The 24,744-nt window shown below is 49.7% G+C and overlaps 3 protein-coding genes across 5 annotated transcripts; 2 read left to right on the top strand and 1 right to left on the bottom strand.

Annotated features, from left to right (window-relative positions):
* Nucleotides 1–1,272: 1,272 nt before the first annotated feature.
* On the top strand, nucleotides 1,273–4,749 carry OTOS (otospiralin). 2 transcript variants are annotated; one of them, XM_035334754.1, is made up of 5 exons: nucleotides 1,273–1,661; nucleotides 1,896–1,999; nucleotides 2,292–2,377; nucleotides 2,701–2,727; nucleotides 4,388–4,749. In XM_035334754.1, exons 3-5 carry the CDS (start codon nucleotides 2,326–2,328, stop codon nucleotides 4,570–4,572), a joined length of 264 nt encoding a protein of 87 aa, XP_035190645.1. In that variant the 5' UTR covers nucleotides 1,273–1,661; nucleotides 1,896–1,999; nucleotides 2,292–2,325; the 3' UTR covers nucleotides 4,573–4,749. The 2 variants fall into 2 exon arrangements, with proteins under 2 accessions (XP_035190645.1, XP_035190646.1); XM_035334755.1 differs by lacking the exon at nucleotides 1,896–1,999.
* Nucleotides 4,750–5,033: 284 nt separating this feature from the next.
* COPS9 (COP9 signalosome subunit 9) lies at nucleotides 5,034–6,579 on the top strand. Its single transcript, XM_035334976.1, has 3 exons — nucleotides 5,034–5,162; nucleotides 5,249–5,321; nucleotides 6,267–6,579. The coding sequence occupies exons 1-3, from the start codon at nucleotides 5,100–5,102 to the stop codon at nucleotides 6,302–6,304; spliced, it is 174 nt and encodes a 57-aa protein (XP_035190867.1). The 5' UTR covers nucleotides 5,034–5,099; the 3' UTR covers nucleotides 6,305–6,579.
* Nucleotides 6,580–12,467: 5,888 nt separating this feature from the next.
* ADIPOQ (adiponectin, C1Q and collagen domain containing) lies at nucleotides 12,468–18,060 on the bottom strand. 2 transcript variants are annotated; one of them, XM_035334080.1, is made up of 3 exons: nucleotides 17,611–18,060; nucleotides 14,644–14,888; nucleotides 12,468–14,407 (listed from the first exon to the last, which is right to left on the bottom strand). In XM_035334080.1, the coding sequence occupies exons 2-3, from the start codon at nucleotides 14,852–14,854 to the stop codon at nucleotides 13,881–13,883; spliced, it is 738 nt and encodes a 245-aa protein (XP_035189971.1). In that variant the 5' UTR covers nucleotides 14,855–14,888; nucleotides 17,611–18,060; the 3' UTR covers nucleotides 12,468–13,880. The 2 variants fall into 2 exon arrangements, with proteins under 2 accessions (XP_035189971.1, XP_035189970.1); XM_035334079.1 differs by having other exon boundaries at nucleotides 14,644–14,863.
* Nucleotides 18,061–24,744: the final 6,684 nt, after the last annotated feature.

Raw genomic sequence — 24,744 nt, 5'->3', positions numbered from 1 at the left:
CGTCAGCGTGAGCCTGGTGAGGGGAATCCTCCTCTGATCAATGAGTGTTGTAGCAGGCCCTGCTGCCACCTGAGCGGTGCTGAACCTGAAAACCTCTGTGACTGCAGCACCTCACTAAATCCTCCAGGGGAGAGCTGCAGGATGTAGCTGTGTCAGGAACATTGCTGTTTGCCTTTGTCACCCCCCAAAGCACGTCATCTCACCTCCCACTTGGAACTACACCTCCCTTGTCATCTGCCAGAATACAAAGGTGCCAATGGACGAGTACAGAAGTATCTGTATGCTTCTTAATTACAGCCGATTAATTGTGTGTGTGTGTGCTAGCATATGTAAGTGCTTCTCATTGCAAAGCCAAGTTTATAAATTGTATTCAAACTGTGCTGGTGCATGGACCTGAGCACCCGGCTGCCGCAGAGGACTCTACCAAGCAGGGGCTGTACCTCCTCTCACCAGCAGCTGCTGCGTCCCAGGCAAGTGGGGCAGAGCTGCTGCTGGTGTGGGGGGGATGTAGGGACCCATCCTGCAAGCCTAAGAAATATTAAACAGGAGGATGAAAGCTTTTTAAGGATGGAATAGGTTCTGTTTTCATAATATTTTTCTTCTCAGCCTCCGCATGAGTTGGCACAGCTTGGTGTGCTACAAAGCACTCTGTTTTTCCCTTGCTCAGAACATCCTTAATTAATTCTTGGCAGGTCTGTCTAGCTCTGTGCGTAGATAGGAAGAAACTCCAGCAAAGCCGGGGCCTCCTGCAAGGCCACTCGCTTGGGCTGCCCCACTCCAGGCCTTCATGTGAAGCTCGTGTGGCAGACAAGTGGATGTCGTAGAGCAAAGGCACCAACGTCAGATCCCACAGATGCAGCAGGGAAATGCAGTGGTAAGAGTTCTCCAGAATTGCGATGGGTAGGTGATTTTGCAGATTTAAAGCAAAGGCAACTGAAAGTTTCCAGCTGACAGGGAGCAGGGGAGCTTGCGCTGACTGTACGATCAGATCATCGCAGCGTGAATGTGAGCAGCGAGCTCTGCAATGGCATTTCAGCAGCTCCTTTCCATAGTGGAGCCTTCTAGAAACTGCTGCCAGGTTTGACAACACAACCTCGAGCTGGCCACGTCTTCTAGAAATGTAGAAATCTGCACATTGCCATGAGAAGACAGAGCTCTTCCTGCTGTGCCTTAGTCCCTGCCTACACCTGCTGCCATCAAGAGTTTCGTGCTAAAACAAAACCAAGATGTGCATGTTGACCGAATATTCTCCAAACTGCTTCTCCCTTCCAGACTTTGGAAGTGTTCAGAAATCTCAGCATGATGGAGCCCAAAGCACCTGTCTGGCACCGGGAGAGTGCTTTACTGGAAATCAACATGATATGAAAATGCATTTCAGTGCACCTTATCGACCCTGTTTGAAGGTTGCCGTACTCTCGTCATCACCGTGGCAGATGCCACCAGGGACCTGCTCTTTTGTTTTATGCAAGCTAATTGATTCCAGTTGGCACCTGATGCACATGTACATTTTAAGGATCCCAAATAAGAGCACAAATCACTATCAAGCATTTGAAGTTTTTGCCTCTCAGCTGGAGAGGGAACTCAATATCCCCTCAGCAATTTGCTCAAATAATGTTTCTAAAAATCTACTTTTCTGAAGAGGGGGAAAGAAAGGAAACGAGGTGGGTAGCAAAAGTAACAATAATCTCTGAATTTGCTTCTGGATTTTCTTCTTCTGTTTTCAAAACATAGAAGTGTTATTGCTGAAGTTGATTCTGAGGTCTCTTCCATGGGCAGTGCTGAAATATAATGCAAATGTGAGCAGTTAAAATTCTCTATGTGAAGATGACAGAATCAGATTGGTGTGCTAACTCAGTGACGTTTCTCTCCTTTGTCCCCCACCCTTCCTTAAACAGTGCTGGTATTTTACAGCAATAGAAATCCTTTTGGAATTTTGTGGCTGACTTGGAGCTGCAGACCTTTACTATTGCAAGTAGAAGAAAAAAGAAGAGAAAGAGAGGTAATTTCTAAAGTGAAATTAAACTAACCACAAAACTTCTGAAGACAATTTCATGTCAGTTTAGAGAAGCATTTTGGATTCATGCCACCTAAAAATAAATTATCATTTAAAACTTCAGTACTGTATTTTTTTAATACTCTGATGCAATTCTGAAATGTAAGGAAATATAATTGAGTCTTGTTATGCCTAGATTAATAATTAAGTCTATTTTGGAACAGAACCTTCTAATACAAGAAGAAATAATATACTCTGCCTAATTCTTAATATCTTCTAATAATCCCCAGTTACACAGATTAATTTTTCAGAAACAGTAGCTGGCAGGAAAAATGAAATTTATTGGCTTCCTTTTCTTCTGTATGCTGATGAATATGCTAACAGGTAAGATTACTGATACATTTATTCTTTATTTTTCAAGCGGTCCAAAATATTTTTTTTACCGAACCAGTCTCTTTAGTATCAGCTATTGCTTGTGCATTAATTGTAACTGCTTCCTGGTGTATTTGGTTTGTAGCACTCAGTGACCACAAACGGGCAATTCTTTACTCATCTGTTTGAGAAAGAAAAACGTTTGGCTGTAAGGAGGGCCCTATGTGTGTCTCAAAGAGCTGGTCAGCTTCTGGCTGCACAGCAAACCTTTCTTTATTAACGGAAAGTCCTTCAGTGCAAGAACTGGTATTGATGAGTTCCCTGTTTATTTACAGATGCCCGGTCAATTCAGGAAGGAGATGGTAATTCTTATATCTTTTTCTTTCCTATGTATCATTAACAATTCAGAGTCAATTGTAACTCCCAGACCTGATCCCCAGCATCGGTTTTGGCAGGAACACTTAGTAAACTCAGTGGGTTGGGATTCAGGCTCTCAGGAGTGCTTTCATCTAGTTCTAGTGGAGAAAGAAGGGAGAATTTTAAGTTTTTATGAAAATGTAAGCTAATGTATTTGCAGTCTTAAAATGAAAAAAACATCTGTGACAAATATGACAACTCCTTAATGGTGAATCTTCTGGAGGGCTAAGGTCAAGTCATGAATAATCTGTTTTATAAAAACCTAACTGGAAAGCACCAGACTTATAAATATATGAGAGACATCTGAAAATTCTGCCAGTCCTGATAAGTAATACTAGATGTCTGTCTACTTATTGGCAGGAAATACTCAGTTCCACAGCAAAAAGATTAAAATTTACAAATTGCCACAAAGCCAATTAAAGAAATATTGGAACAACCCCCTTAGCACAGTCACCTATGGTGTGTGACACTTTGGGGGATTAGCCCATTGGATTGGTGTTTGCCTTTGATTTAAAAAATAAATAAATAAATAAACAAAAACTCAGCATCTTAATGGTGTTTACACTGGCTTACTGATAAGATAAACTCATTTTGAAAAAGGAGGTTGCATAGAAATATCTGTCATAACAAGGTCCTGCTATTGCTGGTGTAAATCTAACCCGCAGGAAAGGCAGCAGCATCCGGAGTGCACAGGCAGAGATGTGCAAGGGGAATGTTATAACAGATATGGAAAACAGAAATATATATACAGAGTAAGAGCTAATGTCATTACTTCTAATTAAAAATATTTTTCCCCGTGCTGCATCTTTCCTTACGGCTCTAACATTTTTTGAATGTATTATCTGTTTTCACAAGCTTAAGGTTTAAGTGCACTTAAATTTTATTTGTGTACAGCAAATATTTCTTTGGCAACCTCTGAAGTGAACGTGTGGCATCTAAAAGCAAAACTGTTTGTGCAATGTCCTGTTCTTCTCATTATCAGCAATTATGGTTTTCTTTCATTGGCCAAACAGCAGACTGCAAAGTGAATCTAAGTTCAGCAGATACCATCGGTGTGTTCTCCTCCACAGACAGCATTTGGCTGGTTTGTTTGGTTTGTTAAAAGCCTTCTGTGCCTGTGCGCACCAAAAACTATGAAATTAAGGTCTGATCGTAGGGTTGTTGAAGGTTCTTAAAGACTCTGGTATGAAGCTGAGTCTAGTGAATGAAATGGCTCCCCTTTATTTCAAAGGGCTTTAAATAAAGGCAAAATACGGGGTTTAGCTTTGCTGCACAGAAAGACATTTCTCTCTGTGGTTGCAGTGTTTACATGGTACACCATTCTGCATTTGCCTGGGTTTAGGCTGAAGGCTGGTCAGCTCCTGGTATTTTTAGAACTTTTGTTTCCATTTTATATTTGGCTGTTATATTTTTATGTGGCAGAGGAAATGTAGTGGAGGAGCAACGGGGAAGATATCTTTAAGGGGGCTAAAATATCTTTAAGGACCCAGTGGCTCTCTCTTTCATGCCGTGCCCAGCAGCAGAGAACCCCAGACCTCATGGGCCCAAGCTTTCAACAAAAGTGCTTCATATTACACTGACTGTCATTTTTCTTTATTATTTGAGATCTTTATCGGGAATCTGTAGCCATGCCGTACTGGCCCTTCTCCTCCAGCGACTTCTGGTCCTACGTGGAGTATTTCCGGGCGCTGGGAGCCTACGACAGGATCGACGAAATGGCCAGAGCCCTGTTCGCCCAGCTGCCCCTGGGCAGCCGCCTGGGCTACCAGCTGCCCGGCCGCGAGCGCTGAGCCACGGCTTCCTCCTCGCGCCTCGGCCGGCGCCGACACGTGCTGGTGGGCGCCTGGTGGGAGGCCTGCCCCGCCAGCACCCCCGCTCCTGAGAGCAGGTGTGTGCAGCGGGCACAAAGAGCGCTTCCTTGCCATTAACGCTTTGGGGAAAGTCAATAAACGCCTCGGCTGTGTCAGGTTTTGTGTGTTTGTTTTTTAACGTGTCACGCTCGTGGCCTTGCCTCAGGAAAGCAAGCTCTGGCATACGCTGAGCGAGCCGGACACCAGTCCCCGCCCGTCTCTGAGGCGGGGGGCGGCAGGGCACCGGGGATGGCCCGGCCCGGCCCGGCTCGGGGCCGCTCCCCCCGCCTCAGGGAGGGGTCCGGGGGCCCCAGGCCCCAGGCCCCGACACCAGGCCGCGTGGCCATGGCAACCGCGGGGCTGGCTGGGGCCCGCCTGCAGAGCGACCATAGAGAGGGCGCGCAGAGAGGCGCGGCCGGAAGCGGAAGCGGGCGCGGCCGGAAGCGGCAGGGCAGAGCGGCGCCGCCATGAAGCCGGCGGTGGACGAGATGTTCCCTGAGGGTGCCGGGCCCTACGTGGACCTCGACGAGGTGAGGGCGGGCGGGAGGGGGTGGCGCTCACAGGCTCTTACCGGCTCTCACGGGCTCTTACCGGCGCTCCCCGGGTGTTGTTGCAGGCAGGAGGAAGCACGGGGCTGCTGATGGACCTGGCAGCTAACGAGAAGGCGGTGCACGCGGACTTCTTCAACGGTGAGGGCTCCGCGCCGCTGGGCGGCCTCGGGCACGCGGGGTGCGCGTCCGCAGCAGGGCTGCTTAAAGTGGAGGTTCCTCGTGCTACCCAGGAGTTAGCGCCCGGGGACGAGCGAGCTTTCTTGTTCTACGCTTTCAGCAGTTGAGAAAGATCTCTCTTGGAGCTGGCTTACTAAGGAGGAGGTTTTGCCAAGAAGCGCTACCGCCAGGCTGTGCTGTTGCATTGCCTTGGAAGCTCTTACAATGAGGACTGGGTATTTATTGCGTGGCAATTGTAGGCTGCTTTCTGGCAGAATAGCGACTTGGTGCTAGGTATATCGTTGGTACAGGCAGGTACATTGTCAACGTATATTAACAGCAAGTTTTTGTTTACTTTTTTTTTGTGGGTGCGAGGGAAATGTTAGAAGCTGCTTCACAGCAATCAAACTTTATTAAGGAAGGGCGTTTTAACAGTAAATCACAAATATGAATGTAAATCTGCAAAATGTGTGAACGTGTGCCTGAATACTGTGACAGCAGCCAGAATTTTGCACGAATTTCTTCATCTTGATGCATGCTTGAAGCTAATACTTGTTCGGCTTTGTACTCTGCAGATCACTGTTTATCCATTCTGAATGCGATGGCTATCTAACGCATTTAAAGAACTCCCTTCTTTCAAGCTTTACTTAGCTTTCCTGAGTCTAATTGCAAGGCTTGCATTGTACGAGTGAAGTGGTTAAATTCATGTATGGCAGTGAGCATGCTCCTTGGGTCTGCCTTTTTTTCATTTCTGCCTTCTCCTGTGCTGGTGCTACACATCTAGTAACTGGCAGTACAGTAACTCAGGTACCTAATTCACCTTTATTTCTTTAATTCCAATGACAACGAACTGCTTGTGTGGTGTGTGCATATATAACAGTTGAGACTTCAAAGGTTAATTTTACTTTGTCTTGTTTTTCTGACTAGATTTTGAAGATCTCTTTGATGATGATGACGTCCAGTGAACTTAGTTGTCCTGCTATGCAGTGCTGGGATGTGGAGTTTTCTCTGGGATCGCCTGTGGTGTCCGTTATTTATTAAAATAATTAAAACGGGAAAATGCTGCGGAGGGGTGGAACCTGTGTAAGCTGCCCGATGGTGAAAGATAACCAAGGAGAGAACTGTGGGCTGTTCCTTCTAGGAAGCTGCGTGTAGGCGTTTCTTAAAGTTATACTTGCTGACGTGTTTGTTCAATAAAATGCTAACAAAAAGTCTTTCTGGGATATACTTTGAAAGCAGATACTGCTGTGTTCTCAGTGTTGTTTTTTTCTTTTAAATGCAGTAGTAATCTGCTCTTACTTTGGATATTACATAAGGATCCAGGGCCAGATGTATTGCTGCCTGGAGAAGATCTGTTCATCTTGCAGTTTAGGATTTAGGATTATCTAGGGCTAAGATGACTGTTTTTTCAGAATAGTCTTTGACTCTCACGTTTAGCAGTAGTGCTAGGAAGAGCGGGGGTCTTCTCCAGTTTCAAGATAGATGTGCAATTCCTATCAGTACTCTGTTTTAATCTAAGCACAGGAACAAAAAGTAGTAATCTGATCATAGCATTTTTTGATGCAGGCTTTTACTTTTAGAAAAATAAGTGTATGGTACTGTGCCTTTCAGAGACCAAAATGAATTTCAGAATGAGAGGAGCCAGAGTTTTTAATGCATTCTTTGAGTCTAGAGTTTAAACCTTCCCTCTAATCTTACATTAATCCTTGAAGATCAAAATGAGATCTGTATTGATAGAAGCATAGAATATCCCAAGTTGGAAGGGACCCATAAGGATCGTAGAATCCAACTGCTGGAACCACACGGGTCTACCCAAAAATTCAGACCATGTGACTAAGCGCACAGTCCAAACACTTCTTAAACTCCGACAGCCTTGGTGCAGTGACTGTGTCACCTGCTCCAGTCTGCGACCACCCTCTCGGTGAAGAACCTCTTCCTAATGTCCAACCTGAACCTCCCCTGCCTCACCTTGACACCATTCTCGTGGGTACTATCACTGGTGATTAAGGAGAATAGGTCAGTGATGATTCAATTCATTTATCACAGAAATAATCCCATGACTGATCTTTAAAGAGACTTACATTTCATCTGCAGTGTTGGTAGCTGTAAATGCTAAACTGTATGGAAAAATCCAAAATGAAACACTTTCCTTCCATACCTCTTGCACAGGTTTCTGCATGTTTTTAAACCTAAAAAGGTTTTACACAAGAACAGTGGAACTAGGTGTTTTTTATTGTGTTCATGTGGATATCTCAACATCCTCCATTTTGTCATCCAGAGCACCTTAAAGCAGCATTCTGACACTTACTCTGCCTGGCGTCTGGCTTTACAATGTGTCCCTCAAGGAACACAAGCTCCCTCAGGCTCACTGAAGCAGTCTGCTTTTCCTTTTTAGCTCTTGCTTTGGTTAAAGAGGGAGGGATTTCATGCTTTCTTCATTGATACCAATGTAAACACCGACTGTTGAGTGTTAGAAACAATCCAAACAAAGTTGCTGCCTTTGGTGCTGTGCTTTCTCTCAGCTAGGATTTGGGAAGTGAGCTGTTACCAAACAGAGGATGCGTTCTGAGCAGGTGCACTTAAAAAAAAAAAAAGCTTTAAGAAACAACTGTACCTTGTGCTTTTTGGTTGCTTTTGCTGATGCTCAGATTCTTCAAGTTAGTCATCTTGCTTTTGGAATACTTCATTGTCCTTGTTTTGTATAGGTTTCTCCTTTGGTTTTCACTTGCCTTCCTTAACCTTTAAGAAACACGAGTCTTAAGTTTGATCACAGCAGCGAGAATATATGTTCTACGAAATAAACTCTTTTTGAATTAGTTGATCTTCAGTGTGAACACTTCCTCCATCCCTTCCACCTTTTTTGAGGGCTTTAGCCACCTGCTCAAGGTAGGTAAGCTAACTCCTTTTTGTGAAGCTTTCCAGAATCTCAGTATTTCATGTTAAAAAGCAGTGTAAGCAGCCTGTTGGCACGTGGGAAGTATGTCCGTAGGGGAGGAGCTAACTAATCCCAACACTTTCACACAGTATAAAATCTGTTATGAAGAAAGCTCCTTGATTTGATGCAGTCTTGGCTGATGCTCATCTGTTAGTAGCTGCTATGAGCACTAATTAGATATTACTTCCCAGGTACTGAGCTTGCATTGAAATCCGGCACCTGGCTTGGGTTCTCTCAGGACACAGTGAAATGAACAGGTACGTTCTTCAGAGGGGGGTGACAGCGGGGGTAAGTGTTGTCAGTTGTCTGGAGCATAAAGCTGCCTTTGCAATGAGGCTGGATGGGGAGCGTGTGTATAACTTCATTTTTCTGAGAAGGCTTCAAAGTAAGAATTTTCATCAGGGCCTTTAATTTGTTTGGGTCTCTTTTGGGACAGTATTAAGATGGAAAGGCTAATTTGAAGAACAAAACACCCTTGAGCTTCAAATTGTTTCTACATTAGCATTTGTCAAGTCTTTAGGTCTAATTAGTCTGCAGGCAATCAGCCTCTCATCAGAAAATAATTACAAGACGTTACAATTTCTAATGAGCTGATGTAAAGGACATTTGCCTGACATTTCACTTGCTGAGGTTTGATTCCTGTACCTCTTGTGGATTTTGACACCATTCATAACAGGTGTTTTGAAGTTAAAACACGAGCCTCTCTTAGCAGTATTTCACACACTTGGCTGATGACTTTGCATGCAGCTGGGTGCTACTTGCTATCGTAATGTCCAGGTAGATGCTGTAGTCTGAGGAGATTCATGGAGGTGCTGAATCTAGTGCCATGAATTGTCCCGTTGACCTCAGGGAGGCAGAATGCAGCACAGGAGGCTGGCCATCTGCCTCTGTCTTGGCAGCTTGACGTCCTAAGTACCGAAATGCTTTTGACTGGGTGCAGCCCGTTGTGGCGCACAGATGGAAAGCACAGGCTACAGAACACGTAAATGTCAGCCCTTTCCCGCTGGTAGTCTCACAAGGCCGATTCTCTGTTTGCAGGAAATTGCCAGCTGCCACAATATATTAGGAATGTGCAAACTATTTTCAGCTGAAAAAAGTCATTGTGTGGGAGAGAAAGTTCCAAGGCTGAAGGAAGCCAGCTTTAATCTGTGCGTAGTATTTCTGCTGTGCCATTTCTGAGCTGGGCAGCAGGAGAACCCAGAGCTCCGTTGCTTTTCATGCAGGCAGGAATGGAAGCTCAGACCTAGCGCAGCAGTGGGTGTGCCTTGGTAATTTGGTTTGGTTTGAAGTTAACTTCTAGAGAATGAAAATCAGAGGTTTTCCTTTCAATATTTTACTTTGGTAATTGAAGTAGAAGGTGTTTTTCTCAAGAACGGGATTGATTTAGATGAATAAATGGAGCTCTTCCTGCTTCCCTGGGAGCTGGGAGGCTGGCAGGCATCTAGCTCAGAGTATGCAGTTGCTGAGCACATGGAGACACGCTCGGCACATGACAGTGTAGCCCTTTTTCTCAAGCAGCTCAGAACAGAGGAACATAAGAACACCGCCTTTTAAAGCTTTAAAAGTTGGCAGATAGGACCTTTGGTGGATGTTTTCTCCCTTCTTTATGGAAAATTCAGTTTGCTTGTAGTGAATTTCCAGCTGGCTACGCCTTCGGCTGTGTTCATGCTACGTTGTTGGCAGTTGCGGTGTGTATGTGTGAGCTGTATGGTCTGGTGAAATGAACTCGTGTAGCCTCCTCACGGGGCTGTAAAGGAGCCTCCTTGTCACCTAAAAGGCATTGCTTTGGGTTGGTTTTGGTTGGTTTTGGTCTTGGCTTCCTTGGGGTAGCACTGAAAGCTGGGTCTGCATGTGTTTTCCTGCTGGTTTGAGGTAGCCTCAGCATTGCTGGGATATGGGCTCTGCGCTGTGGGAATCCCACTTCAGTTCTCACTGCGCAAGATGACAGGTGCACCTTGGCCTTAAAATGTTCACTGGAATATGTTATAGAAACAAAACGGCTTTTCTAAAAATGCCTGTCAGGACAGTGGAGAAAGCTGTGCCTGACCCCTTTGAGAAGAGCACTCTGTTTCAGAGTCAGCCACAGGATCAGAGGGACCTGGCTGTGAAAAAGCATCTTGGTTCATACGCTCCAGTCCTCCCTGTCCCGGTTCTGTAGGGGATGTGGCTTCAGGTGGGGATCTTCTCTTCCCCCTTTGCTGTCCTACAGCTTTATGGGAGGGGCTCCACAGGTTTCTTTGTGGGCTGAAGTTGTCTGATATGGCCGCAGGAGGAAACGGTTGAAGTTTCATGTTCCTGTTTCGGTCAGAATAAACCCCCTGGAGTCTGGGGAGGCTCCAGTCCCGGGAGGGGAGGCTAACACACTGAGCCTGCACACGAGGAGGGTGTATGACTGTCCCCGAAGAGCAGCGGAGTTAGGCAGGACGGGTGTCCTGGGATGAGTCTATGGAAGACAAGCTGTGGGTGGGGGTTGCTGATTTACAGTCCCTGCCTTTGGCACGCTGAGTCTTTTCACCATGTACCTACATCCAGCACAAACAAGTCAAAAACAGCCAACAGTCTTGTTCCTGGTTTGGGTGTGCTCAGGATGGGTTTTGTCCAAAGCATTGAAATGGGAAAACTAAATCTGCTGGCCTTCCTGCGGGAAGGTGCAGCGCAGGGTAGCTAAATGTAGGGTTTCTCCGGTGCCTTCTTCCCTGCCAAAAAGCCTCTGGCAACTTTATACTAGACAAGTAAATATGATGCAATTCCCCTAGGAAAACATTTATCTCTTTCTTGTAACTCTTCATGGTTGTGTGACTGCTATTCGTAGCCCAGTTAATAGTGCCACAAGTGATTGCAGGGGGTTGAGGCACGATTAGGATCAGCCCATGTTGTCGTTTCACCTGATGCTACCCAGCATGTCTCTGGTGTGGATGTCTCCTCAGGAGCCTGCGAGCAGACACACCTGCGTGGTCACCAGGAGGCCAGTGACGGTGACCCTGGGCTTCTCCTAGGAGGCTGGTCATCAGCCACAAGGTCTAATGGCCTCTGCAAGCATCCCGAGTGGGGTGAATTCATGTGAGGGGTGATGTGGGGGGCAGGAAAATGTGGCGTTCAGTGAGCCCTTTCCAGAAGGGCCAGCGTAGCCCTGGTCTGCAGGTTTCTAACACTCCCTACAGCTGTGGCAGCTTGGGGCAGGAGATGCTGCTGGCCTGGGTGGGAGCTGCATCAGCAGCGGTGATGCTGGTGATGGGGCCTTGTGTGGGCTGGGTAGGAAACCCTGGGTTCTGCCCTGGCTGCAAGCACCTGGCATCAGGTTTGTGTGGCAGGGTGAAGAGCTGTGTCCAAGCCTCTCAGTCCTGGGGCATGGGAAGTATATATACTGGAAGTATATCTGCTCCTGCTGTGTGGTGGCAAGGGAAGGAATATTTTATTTTGGCTGCCTCTTGGGAGCCAGTCTGTAAATCGGTATCTTCTCCTCCTGCCTATTCCAAATGCCTCTTAGTGCTTTGGTAGTTTCCATTTTCCCTGCCTTCAGAAAATCCATTTGAAAATGTTTGAGGGGAAAAAAAAAAGCCACAACACTGCAAAGCTTTGATTTGCTCCTTTTGATTTAAGCTTCGTATGCCATTTGATCCAGCAATTGCTTCATTTTTAAATCTCCTTTTGTTTATGGATTAGTTTTGTTCCCCCACTCCTCCTGTTCCCTTCCCATTAATTCATGCAGTAGCAGCAGGCTTTTTTTTCCAGCTGTCTGAACTCAACATTATCGACCTGAGCGTCACTCCAGGACTTGCCAGGTCTGGTATGTTTGAAATTGCCTGGGCTAGAGGAGCCTCTGCAGTTCCTGCTGCTCAGGAACCATTGAGCTAGTTCCTGGCTGATGGATGTGGGGACTTAGTCTGGAAAACTGAGCTTAGCTTCTCTGAGAAGGAGGGAACACAGCGTGAGGTGGTGTGGTGCTGAAGCCTTGACGACAGCTGAAGAGGAGTTTTCTGAGAAAGCAAAAGGTGGGTGACCCTGTGTGTGCTGGTACAGGTGCCCCTGCCTTCCTGGCTCAGAGCGAGCCACACTGTGATCTGCTCGGTGTGGATATATAACATATATTTATATATAATCTCCATATACTATTTTTTTTTTTCCCGGGCTGCCTGGTATGGCTGCAAGAATGTCCCCTTTCTTTAAACCCTTCCCACCAATGCATACAGAAATGCAAGAGCATCCTTTATTGAGACAGTGTTTTATTGTTGTTATTTGTAGTGTGGTAGCTGACTGTAGTGTAAAAAATGCAGCTGCTGGAAATGTTTTCAGCTGAAGCTTTTAGTGCTGTCCTGTGCTTGTAGTAACGCGTTAGCTCTGCTGTGTGTTCTCAAGCTCAATGGGAGTCTTCTTTAACGTATCTGAGAAGCTATCAAATGCTCTTCACTGAAAGTCAAGCAAGTTCCTCGGCGAGCAGCTTGACAGGAGTGTCGCTAATCCCAGCCCTAATGCTCTTCCCTCCATCGAGCTGATGTTGCTGAGAGCTGGGGCCGGTCTCGGGGTGTTCGTGCCAGGAGCCTCCCTCGGTGTGGGAGGCTGCACCACCTGAACTCTGCCTGGGTGGTGTGCGAGCCGGTGCCCGTGGCACTCTGATGGTGTGGAGAACCAGCAAAACGGCTGTGCTGGCTCTCAGCTTGTGGCTGAGCTTGGGAACTATGCGGAGGGGAGACGGGACAGGATCCTGCCAGTTTGCAGGTGGAAACCAGGGCACCTTACGTGCTGACAGCCTCTGGGCTGAATGAGTACTCGTGCCATCACTTCCAGAGCCAGGTCAGTGGACTGGGGAAGGGCCACCTCCACCTCAGGAGCTGCGAGGACCTTCTGCTCATCTGTGCCTACCTCAGGACCCCCAAAGCCATACAGGCAGTGGGCTGCTTCTGCTGCGTAGCCTGACGGGTGCCCCTAAGTCTTTTCAGATAAATGGAAAGAGAAGATCCCTGACCTAAATGAGCACATCATCTAAATTAGATATAATGATAAGGGATAAACATAAAAGGAAAATCGAAGGATTAAAATTAATGAAAGTCAGTAATCTGAATATATTCGAAGATCTGGGCTAAAAAAGGGAGACGACAAACCATGGGTGGACGTCAAAGGCCCTAATAAGATTGGGAGATGTAATGGCAAAACTGCAGCCATCGGTTCCAGCTACAAGCAAGATCTAAGATGGCTTTCAAATTTTAAAATGCTGGCTAAAATATGTACCTTTGTTTTAAATGAACCCAAGTGGTTAAAAAAGGGAAATGTAGAATGTGATATTTAAAAATAACCATTTTTTTGGTCAGCTTTATATTTAAAAGAGGCCAACTGATATTTAGAGTTACTGTTTCACAACGTGATGGCTGACTTTGGGCCCAAGTCTCCACAAGGAGAGCAAGAGCAGAGGTAGGAGTGAACTCTTGGCCCCACACAAGTAATTTGTGTACAACCTCACTGATCTTACAGGAGATAGGGTCCACCCTTGGCAATCGTTGCCCCCACAAAAGGCAATTTTCTGGTGAATATAGTATAGCGATAGCGCCAGTGCCCCAGAACTCTGTCTGGAGTTAAGCCACCTTGTCCTCCCCCGTGTAGCACACCCTGCTCTAGTGGACATCCAAGTCTGGGTACAGGAGGAAGCCCATGAAAGTGGAATCATTGATGTTGTCAGCATAGACACCGTTGTTTTTCCCCTCCCCGTAGACCTGGAGCCAGACCTCATCCCCTGAGTTGAGGTGCAGCAAGACGGAGCCGCTCGCTTGGTCGACGTTGTTGGTCTGGAACTGGTCATAGGTGAAGATGACAGCCTTGTCCTTCTTGTAGAGGCTGACCTTGACGTCCGACATGTACACCGTCAGGTGGTAGGCGAAGTAGTACGTGCCGGGGATGCTGCAGAGGAACTTGCCGGTGCTGGTGTCGTAGTGGTTCTGCTCATTGTAGAAGATCTTGCTGAAGCGGATCGGGACGTTGGGGTGGGGGGCTTGCTCCGTCAGCCCCACGCTGAATGCGGAGCGGTAAACATAAGCCCCTTCACCCTTGTCTCCCTTCAGCCCTGGGTATCCTGGAAATCCTCTTGGCCCCTCTGGCCCTGGGGTTCCCGTTTCACCTTGGTCGCCTTTGGAGCCTTGCAAACCTGGGGACAGAGTTGGGATGGGGAGTTTTTTGTACTGTGCGAACCCATGGCCACAACCCACCGGCCTGAGACCCAGGAGGGACTGTGGCTTGGGGATCTGCTTGGCGGCATGGAGCAAGGCCTGTCCGCTGAGGAAAGGCCGGATCACCTCAACACCTGTGCTGTGAGACACCATGTCCACCCCAACCCTGTGCAGAGCTCCTCCAGTGCCAACGTACCCCACGCTCCTCACCAACCTTGCTCTCCTTTCTCTCCCTTTAGTCCATCTTTTCCATCTTTCCCGTCCCTGCCAGGGAGCCCATTGTGGCCGGGGTAGCCGGGTGCTCCTCCCATCCAGTTGGCGCACGGCGTTTTAGGGTCAGGCTGGGGCTCCTGGGTGGCCACCTCTGTGCATTGGGGGGCCACCAGCAGCAGTGAGCAAAGGAGGAAGCCTGCTGAGTCCCTCATGGTCGATTCCTGAAGTGGATAAGGGCTTTGTTAACTTTAGAGGTTAAAAGGAAAAAAAAAAATAAAGCAAACAAAAACCCCACTCTTGAGTAACAGAGAAACACAGGAGGTTAAAGTTCTAATCAACATACCTGAAGGAAAGTGATTCTGCTTGGCCTGATGGCCCTTCTCCATCCGGTGGGGCACTGGCACCAAGTCCAGCAAGCTGAGCCAGGACAAGGCCCCTGGGAGAAGCGAGGATCTCAGCCCTGGAGCAAATCCAGCGTGGAGAGGAGCAGCCTGCAGTGCTGCTCTTCTGCACTCAGGCAGCCGGAGCTTGGGACTGAGCCTGGCAGATGTTGGGACATCTGGGGCTGGTCTCTTTGCAAAGCTCTGCTCAGTTAGCAGCGGCATGCTTTAACTTCTGTCTGGCTGACTGAACGGCTTGTTGGAAGCACAAGCTCCTCTGGCAGAGCTTGTGGCCGAACCTCAGCCGTCTGCGCTGAGCAGGTGGCTTATCGCCGAGTGTACCGCACGCCTTCCCTGCTCTGACGCGAACAGAGGGTAACCGCCAGGCTTTTGGCTTCTAGTGAGCAGCAGTAGTAATCTATGATGATGGTTTTTTTCCACCTGAATTGTGTTTTTTTTTTGGATTGCAAGAGCACACCTTATGCAGCATCTGCCCAATGTAGGGTCGTACTCTTCTTTGGTCTCATCAAAGCAATTAGCGGGGCTAGCCCCAACCAGGTGTGTGGTAACATGCTATGGCCAGCCGGTGCGTTGTCCCGAGCAGGCTTTGGATCAGGCTTTTAGCAAACAGACACTTGTAAATGACCATTATATAATGCTGCTCCCCAAGCAGAGATTATACACTGGAGCAAAGGGGTGTCCTGTTATGAGGATTATAAGTGGCATGCAGGACAACAAACATGGATAACAGTGTGGCCTCTACAGTCCCCTAGCTCTGTAATTTCAAAAAAAAAGAATATTTCAGAGCAACTTCCTTGCAGGGTTGATTTTTTTTTCTTACGTGAGTTATTTAAATATCCTATTTCCACTAGTGTCTCATGAGCTCTGGCATAACAGCTTCAATGGAAGCTAAATAGCAAAGAGGTTACCATGATTGTGTTTTCTGTGGGATGTGAAGGGGTTTTAAAGAAAACTTCAGGGCTCTGCACAATGAGCCTAGCAGGCAGCACCCAATGTGTAGGATTAAGGAACTCTTCAAGCCATCGGGATCCAGCACCATGCAGTGGGGACGTAGCCCCTGCCCGGGTCAGTTTTGGGGCTGAGGAGCGCTGTGGCTGCGTGTTTGTGGACCAGACAGTGACCACAGTCTGAAACTTAGGACCCAGAGTGGACAAGTAGATCGTGCAAGTACCCTGGGATTGAGCTGAGGTGTGTGTGTGTATTTGGGAATGCTGCAAGATGGCCTGTTTGCTGTACCCAAAAGGACTGCACTAAACTGGGGGGGACCATCCCAGCTCCATGTGCTCCCTCTTGCTGCCAGCACCCTCCGGTACCAGCACAAGCATTTAGCTGCCTGAAAGTACACTTGTGTTCAAGAAAATCTGCCTCAGAATTCCAGTTCTTGAGCTGTGTTTTGATGGTTTTGCTGGGGTTCGTTTCGCTTTCTCATACGCTGCCTACAAGGAGCAGTAAAGCTTCAGTGTCGTGCTCAGTGCAGGGAGCTGGAGCCAGACCTTCTGCTGGTGCCACAGAGCAACCCCGCTGTAAGATCAGGGCGGGAAGGACAGCCCTCCTGGCCATCGTCCTCCTGCCTTGCTCTGAGAGGCCAGGAGAGCCGTGCATCCCGCAGCACCCCGGGGAGGCTCTGCACCTCGGTTATGTTTTGCAGCCTAATTTTCTCCTTTGTAATGAGAAAAGTGCTGTGATAAGCAAATAGAAAATGCTTTCTAGTAGATGTTGCTACATTTTGACTCTGATCACAAGCGATTTGCTGGTTTGAGAAACCGAGCAATTCTCTGGCATTTGGATGTCAGTGGTACCTTGTCAGATGAGGAATAGGTGACCTGAGGACTCCTGGTGGCTTTCAGATAATACAGGAGCTCCTGAGGAGATAAAAGCTCCTATGCATTACAGAAAGCCTATGCTGATGAACGAGTGCTACCCATAAGAACTACGCCATTCAGAACTAAAGTGCCACACAGCAGTGTGGATGTGTATTTGTGTGTATATACATATACACACAAACTCTTTGCACAAAATGGAGAAAAAAATGCTGTCTGTGTCTTCCAGCTCCTGTATTTTCTTCAGAGGGCGTTAGCTGCGGTCTGGGTTACTCTGATCTCCTTTATGCGGATTGCACGCAGCACAGGCAGCACGCTTCTTGCTCTTACAGCAGTGACTTGCTCCTGGGGCTCACCCCTGAAATCCGAGTGGCACAGGTTTCCAGCAAGGAGCGTGTACAGCTCAGGGAGATCTGAAGCAAAAGCAGCCTTCCTGGGGCTCTTTGTGGAAAGAAGGGAATCCAGAGGTACCCTTGCAATGCTCTCTGGAAGAGCCATGTGTTTTTTTTTTACCGTCGTTCCTGACTACTTTTGATTTAAGAGTTTTGATCTCTAAATAGCGTTTCCAAAAACAGGAGTGTGAATCTGAGGGAGATCGGCTATTTTGGGTTTAAAATAATCACTAGCTATTCCAAGAATAAGCCTAATAAAGGAAACTTCTTGTGAACAGAGAAGTCTGTCTGTGATTTAGCCCAAAAGAAGAGAAAATCCAGAATTTAGTAAGAGGGGAAAAAAAATCAAGCTTACCAGCTCTTTTGAGTCCTAGTCGGCTTGCTGCAGTCTCCTTAGAAATGAAGTCGGGCTAGCCTGTCACTGTCCCTAAGGGCACGAGCAGCTGTCAGCTAAGATGCTGTATTTTCCATTTGCTATTGCGCATGCTGGCTTAAAAGTTGGGTTTTCCCATTATTTTTTCCTGGGCATTGCTTGGTTTTGGGGCTGCTTATATAATCCAGTTGCAAGCGAGAGCTTGTGAAGATATCTGTAGCAGGGGAAAGGCTGGCTTGGGAATTTCAAAGGAACACAAACAGAAATGTTCTGGGGGGAAGTTAGTGCCTGAAAGCCCACTTGTCAGGGGCTCGGCTCTTACAAGCCCCCATGAACAGCTGCTGCTCTGGCTAAACTGGGAGCCCTTGTTAGCAGCTGGTGGAGAAAGTATGTCTACAGGCTTGTATTAACACATTTGAATGTCTTTTTTCTCTCCTTCCTCCCCCCCCCCCCTTCCAGTGTGTTAGTAAATGATTGTGTGAGAAGTGTTTGCTTCTCCTTGGACCGTCTGGAGCCGCGGCTGCCGCACCAAAGAAGGGAATTGCCTGGGACGGGGCAGTGCTGGGGAGAGCTGCATTTCAAACAGAGCTAGGCTAACAGGCCGGCCTCCGAGCAGCTGGCACACGTCAGAGCCACTGGAAATCATCGGAGCAAGTTCAGCCTTGCGGATGGTTTGCAGTCTATCACCCGTTTCAGCCTTAGGCCAAACCAAAGTTGTGTTTTCCTCTTTCTCTCCTTCCGAAGTGGGCGCTGTGTCTCAGAGAGGAGGCTTTGTGCCCTGGTCTCTGCTGGGCAGCTCAGGGTTAACTGGATGTAACCTCAGCAAACCCTGCCTGCAAAGTTGGGCCGGGGAAATCCAGGGCAAGGTGTTGTCCCAAGCAACCATGGGGAAGCAGTGTCGGGGAGCTGGAGTCCCCGGGGATGGGGAAAGCTCATCCAAGGGAGTATCAGCAGAGAGGTGTCCTGAATTTCTGCTGCTCTAAAGAGATGGTTATCTGGGGGGGATAAGAGGATATGCAAGTGGATTAATTTCTTATATGTTGAGCTGGGAGTCAGCAAGGGTGAGTTCCGAAGTAGTGAGGAGGAGGCCGAAGAAGGGAGGGGCTGTTGGATAGCTGCTTGCTTCCTTCTTTTGGTCAAGTTGTTGGTCCAGCATTTGAAGAATTTGGTTGGTTGTTGTTTGTTGTTGTTGTTCTTGACAATAATTTTTCCAGGCAGGGTTGAGACTTAAGTCAGTCATCCCTCATGCAATCCCAGTGACATAGGACGGAGAACTGCTTGGAGGATTCAGTGGAGATGAGAGGCTTTCATCTGCCTCTCCCTTGCCATGGGCCAGACAGATTCTTGTCTCTACCAGCTCTCGGCTGGACCCCGAAATGCAGGGCTGGAGAAGTTCATTAGGCTGCTAGTATCTGAGGATCGGACGTGACGTGTTTCATGGGTAGTGCTGCAATTACGGCATGGCATTTCGGTTCAGCTGTTAGGAAAATGCCACGGTGATAAATGGCTCCTGGTCCGTCAGCTGCTTCCCAGAGGAGGGCAGGAAGGTGACGGTCGCTGCCTGCCTCTTGGCTGGGGCACACCCCGCTGCCACCATGCTTGTGCTCAGGAGCTCCTACCCGCTGGGTCTGGGCATCGGGGCCAGCTCCTGTTCCCGCTGCGGGGTGAGATGTGTACGGCCCAGGGTGCCGCTCCTGCCTGCGGGATGTGAAACACCTCAAACGCCTTTGCTCTGCCCGGCGCCGTACCAAGCCTGCCACCCAGTGAGGGGTGGCCCGGCAGCTCCTGTGGGGGATCTGGGGTGTTTTTGGCTCCCCACAAGCCGTGGTCACCAGCCTCGTACTGAGCCTGACCTTGTTTGCTCTGCTGGGTCTGATCCCAGCCTGAGAATGTGAGAAATGCAGAAAGGACGGATTGCGGACCGCAGCCTTCCTCAAGATTTAAAAATAAGCACAAAGTTATATTTAGATGTCTATAAAGCATAGCAGGAGGCTAATTATCAGCTGGGCTCCGTCAGCGCAGGCATGGTCCCCGCTGCTGCGGCGTGAGGGCTGAGTGCCGTGCCCCCCTGGGACGCCCGCCCTGCGCTGCCCTGCCCCGTCCCCTCGCCTTCCCCTCCGCCCTGGATACCGCACGTACGAGGAACAGCACAGTCTCCACTTCGCTAAAAAGAGCTAAAACTGTTTACGCCGTTCAGCGGGCAGGCTGACAGGCTGTAAAATGCTCTTTTCGTGCAGCCTGAGGCTGTGCGCAGTGGATGGCCAGCGCCCCATGCCTGGGGGGTGCTGAGGGGGGCCTGGCAGTGCTTGCCGTGCTGGGGATGCTGGCCTTGGGGAGCCCTCGCCCTCCGCCCTGCCTGGTGCTTTCCGCCCTTGCTGGGTTACTCAGGGCTTCCAGTTTTTCGTCCCGTTTCACTCGCACAGATGGGCTCTGCTCGTCCCTGCAGCAGGCAGCTCGGGCGGGACAGCTCCTGCCAGGCTGGAGCACGCTGGTGTCCCTCTCTGCAGTGACCGCGGGTGATCTTCCCCGGCCCCAGGGAGCGCTGCTTGGCTCCCAGCGAGGGATCTTGGCGCGGCAGTGTTTCTCATGCCGAATGAACGGGACATGGAGACGTGTTTGTTCAGGCCCTGGGGCTGTGTCAGCCCTGCCAGGTCCTGCCCTCTGTCACGCAGGCTGGCAGCTGAGCCAGGTGTCGCTCCTTTTAGCACAGGCCAGCCTTGTCTGGGGCTTGTTCTGGGGTGGGAAGGATTGGGGCAGGGAACAGAAGAAAAGCCTCTGAGCCGGTGTGCAGCATGCCCCCCTGAGCCATCCCCTGTCCAAGCACCCCACCAAGCCGTGTTCCCAGCAGGGATGGTATCTTCCCAGCTCCCCCCTTGCCTTCACCCAGCTGACCAGCCCGCAGTGATGTGCACCCCGTACAGCAGGTAATCCCGCAGCCACCCGAATTGTGTGTGCATCCATCGAATCACACTTTTATAATCAGGTAAATTGTTCATTCGGAGAGTGTTTCTCAATAATTGAAACAGAGAGAACAGCAGCTTTCTGTGCAAGCGTGAAGTTCTGCATCACCAAAGTCAGCTGTGAGTTTTGGACAATAGATGGTGCTAGGAGCCCTGGCAGACCAGCCCCAGCCACGCCGAGCCTCCTGCAGCAGCGCTGGGCTGCGGGGCTCTGCCTGGGCATTGTGCAGGGCCGGCAGGGAAGGCGAGCAGGCACAGGGACACCCCACCCCGAGGGGTTTGGTGGGAGGGCAGCTTTGGTGGGGATGCTGGGCTGGCTGCTGGGCTCTCGGGATGAGCGTGGTGGCAGCCCAGCACCATCCCTGTGCACATCCCCCCTGCAGGATCGTGTCCTCCCATCGCTTTTCTTCCTGCTGTGTAAATGCACAAGGATCACTCTGGGCCGCAATTGTTTTTCCATTCACTCCAGTATCGACCCGGGGCCGCTGGCTCTGGTAACCCCAGCCGTGCATTAACTGCCTCCCTGCTCTTTGCGGCCGCTCAGCAGGGTTTTACAGCACATTTTGGGCTCGGAGGCAAGGATGCTGCGGGGCAGCGTTTGCAGGCACTGATGAGCATCCGCAGGGGCTTGGAAGAGGAGAGGCGCGAGGGACGTGTGGCTCTCCCCAGAGGCCGCGCTTCTGAGCAGCAATCAGAGCTCTGGGTCCGAAGCTCACCTGTGCCCACCTCCCTTGTGTTTGGTTCTGGTTTGAGACCAATGTATCAAAAGTGGGAGAAGTCAGGGGAAATGCCTCTGGCTGGGCTTACCAATGGGAACTGGGGCGTCAGCTCTGTGTTTCCATGAGATGGCAGGGTCAGGGTGTGTCCCCACCCTGCCTCTGCACGGGCACCTGTGGGGCACCTGGGCTCATGTGGGGACTGTTTCCGTGTCGTGCTTCTGGCACAGCTTTCAGCTCGTTTTGCATCACTTCAGTGACTTTTTCCACTTAAAAGACAACTCCCGGACTCTTGGGTAACGCTGAATGTAGGGGATAAATCCTTTCATCTCTGTTCCCCAGTGTCTCTGACACTTCTGCCCATCACTGTACCACCCCTCGCGTTCTCACCTACGTGCTGTGATTGCAGGGCGGTAGAGCAGGCGGCTTGGATGCTGGCTGGTTGGATTTTGGAGCTGCTTTCCCAGGACAGGACCCTTCTGGGTTGGCATCCAGCTGCCTGGCACCATGCCCTGGCCCTTGGGCAGACAGCTCGTCCCCAGGCGCCTGGCTGTGCTGCAGGGGTCACCACAGCATGGGGACGCTGTGCTAACAGGTTCCCCATGGACTGAACTTGCTAAGCTTTGCTTCAGAACACCAGTAAGGTGCTAAGGGACAACAGTTTGTGTCTTTCTCCCATCGTTCACAAAACCTAATGACCTAGACACAAGGACAGGGTTAATTAAAGGCAGCGTGAGTCTTACGTTGTCCATAAAACGAAATATCATTGCGGACTATGAATGATGCATATTTCATCAAGAAGCTGTAAATCCAATCAAAAATGACTACGATGTGTTTTGACTTTGGGCATTTCGTGGTATCAATTAGCACAGAGCGTTCCTCAGGAAGTTGTGCAGGCTGATTCACCCGTGATGCTTCCGATGGGGTATTTCTTTTTGCTCAGGAGAAAGCATTTATGGTTGCTGTAGGGCTAATGCAAGGCTTATGATGTCTTTAATTATTCATTTGTCTAAGTGCTTGTTCTCCTGACTCGAACAGCCAAAACCACACTATGGCTTCAGCAGTAAATTGTATTTTTTTCTGGAATCGAATTACTTTGCCTCTGCTGCAGACTTTGCCTCTTTTTGCTGCGGAAGACGACTGAAGTGACTAAGCATACGTCGACTTGCCCTCGGCTCTCACAACGTCGTACATCCTCCTGCCCTTGGCAAGCACCCGGCAGCCTCCAGCCCTGCGGGCAGCCCTCTGCGGCACCCTGCGCCATGCCTGACAACAAGCCGAGGTGCGAGCTGCAGAGGCCGATCCAGCAGACAAGGCACCATTGCTGCAGAAATGCGGGTGAACTCTGGGGACCGAGGGCAATGTGTTCGGAGCACCGTGGGCTCTGCTCAGGAACAGACAGAGGTTCATTTCCAGGGCGTTTTCCTCTGCGGTGTGGCGCGGTGCTGGGCCGTGTGGCTGCAGGGAGGCAGGTGCCAACGTCGTGGCCGTAGGGCCAGCATCCAGCACCGAGCGCCGTCTGGGTGCTGGGAGCGCGGCAGCGGTGCACAGGAGCCCCCTGACATAGTGCTGCCCAGCTGGGCTTCGGGCAGCCCTGGTCTGTGCTCACACAGGGATCCTGCAGGGCTGAAGATGCTTCTGCAGTGAGGCACGCTGCCTTCCTGCGCCTTCATGGGGTTTTAGCAGGGTTCGCATGTCGGCGCCTGGCCCGCTGCCTGCAGCCAGGCGCTCCCCTTCCTCGCGCTCCCTGCTGTGCTGTTTTCTGCGGATTAGGCTCAATGGCATAAATTCAACTCCTTTTATACTTACGACCCCTCTGAGGGTGGTGTCTTTAATAGGGACCGTCCTTTCTCACTGCTTTGGCAGGGCAAGTCCCAGCGTCCCGCTGTGTCTCTTCTCAGATGGCACAGAGGTGCTCTGAATAGCAAGGAAGAAAAATAAGAAAAGATCTGAGTTACTTCTTTTTTCAGACAGCTTCACACATCTGAAAAATGCTCTAAATACTTTCTTTTCTGCTTTTTGGTATTCTTGCTTCCTTGGGGCCTTGCCACTGGTGTTGGGGCAGAACCCAGCCAGGTCGGGCCGATGCTGTTGGGCTCCTTGGGGGCAGAAGTGCCCTGCCCACGGCTGTGTGCGAGCTGTCACTCGGCGCTGTCTCTGCAAATATTGGCATTAGGCTGAAACGTAAATAATCACTTACAGCTTTACCACTTCGGTTTGTGATGAGCCTGCAAATGTCAACAGATGTTTGTCAGAGATAATCAGGCCACTTTAGTGCTTAGTGGCGTTGTTGTCCCTTGTGTCTGGGGGCTTTGTTTGTCCCCCACCTCCCCCTCAGTGTGTGGTGCTTTTCCCAATACCTCTGAAAATAATTGGCTTCTTGCCTTGGTCATTTTTTACATTTGTTTCCAAAAGGCACGGGAGCAGCCCCTGGCTGCGGTGACTGCCACGTGTGCGGCGGTCACTTTACGATGTGGCTCCAAGCGCCGTGGTGCTGCCCCAGCAGCCCCGCCGTGCCCCATGCGAAACGTCCTCCACCTTGGCAGCATCTCCCGGGTCGCGAGCGCAGGGCCCTGTGACAGCCGCAGTACCCACGCAGTGCAGACAGCTTTCCTCTGAAACGCAGAGCAGAAGCAGCGCAGTGCTGCTGCTCAGGCCAAGCACTTCTCCAAGCACTTCTCCAAGCGGTAACACCTCTCTTCTCCTCTCCCCAAGCAGGACGGTTGGGACCTGGGTCTCCTGGTGCCCATGGCAGCTTGGTAATCTGCAGGGAGATTGCAAAGAGAAGCATTGACCCTGTTGCATCACCCCAAAGAAACGCTCGTTTCTCCGTTCTGTTTCTTCCACCCAGCTTCTCCAAATTTGTTGGCTGCTCTTCTTGCCCTCCTGTGCTGTTCACCTGATGATTTATTATTTTTTTTTTCTCACCTCCTTCATATTCATTTGCAGCCAGCCTTTAGCAGAACAGGAACCCAGACACATCTGAGTGGTATTTTCCCCTGATGGTGCCGTATGCCAGAATAAATGATCTCTTACAGGGCCGTGGTATGGTGAGAATTTAACAACAGGTGGGTTAGGAAACAGAGGGTGGCAGAGGTATCCATGTTCTGAGGAACATGGATAGAAGCGGTCTCAGCTACAGCTCATCTGTGTCTGTGCATCCTGAGGTGGCTTTCATAAACCTCCGGAGGTTTGGGTACATCCTCCTATGGCTTACCGCCGCTCCAGGCTGCCTCTTAGAGGAGCTTTTAGGCTCTCAGTGTCCCCTGGGGCTGCCGTGCCCAGCTGCAGGTGCAGGGAGCGGCACAGCCACCTGGTGTCTGACCACCACCTGCCTGAGAGCGCATGGGGCTGAACCTGGGCTGGGATGCTTGCTCTGCTCCTTGAGGAAGCTGGCTGAAGCCTCTGTCCTGGAAAACCCTCTGGCATTTGCCCTGTTA

Source organism: Oxyura jamaicensis, chromosome 9 (assembly GCF_011077185.1).
Source record: "Oxyura jamaicensis isolate SHBP4307 breed ruddy duck chromosome 9, BPBGC_Ojam_1.0, whole genome shotgun sequence".
Taxonomy (NCBI): Eukaryota; Metazoa; Chordata; class Aves; order Anseriformes; family Anatidae; genus Oxyura; species Oxyura jamaicensis.
This window is presented reverse-complemented; position numbering and strand designations above follow the sequence as displayed.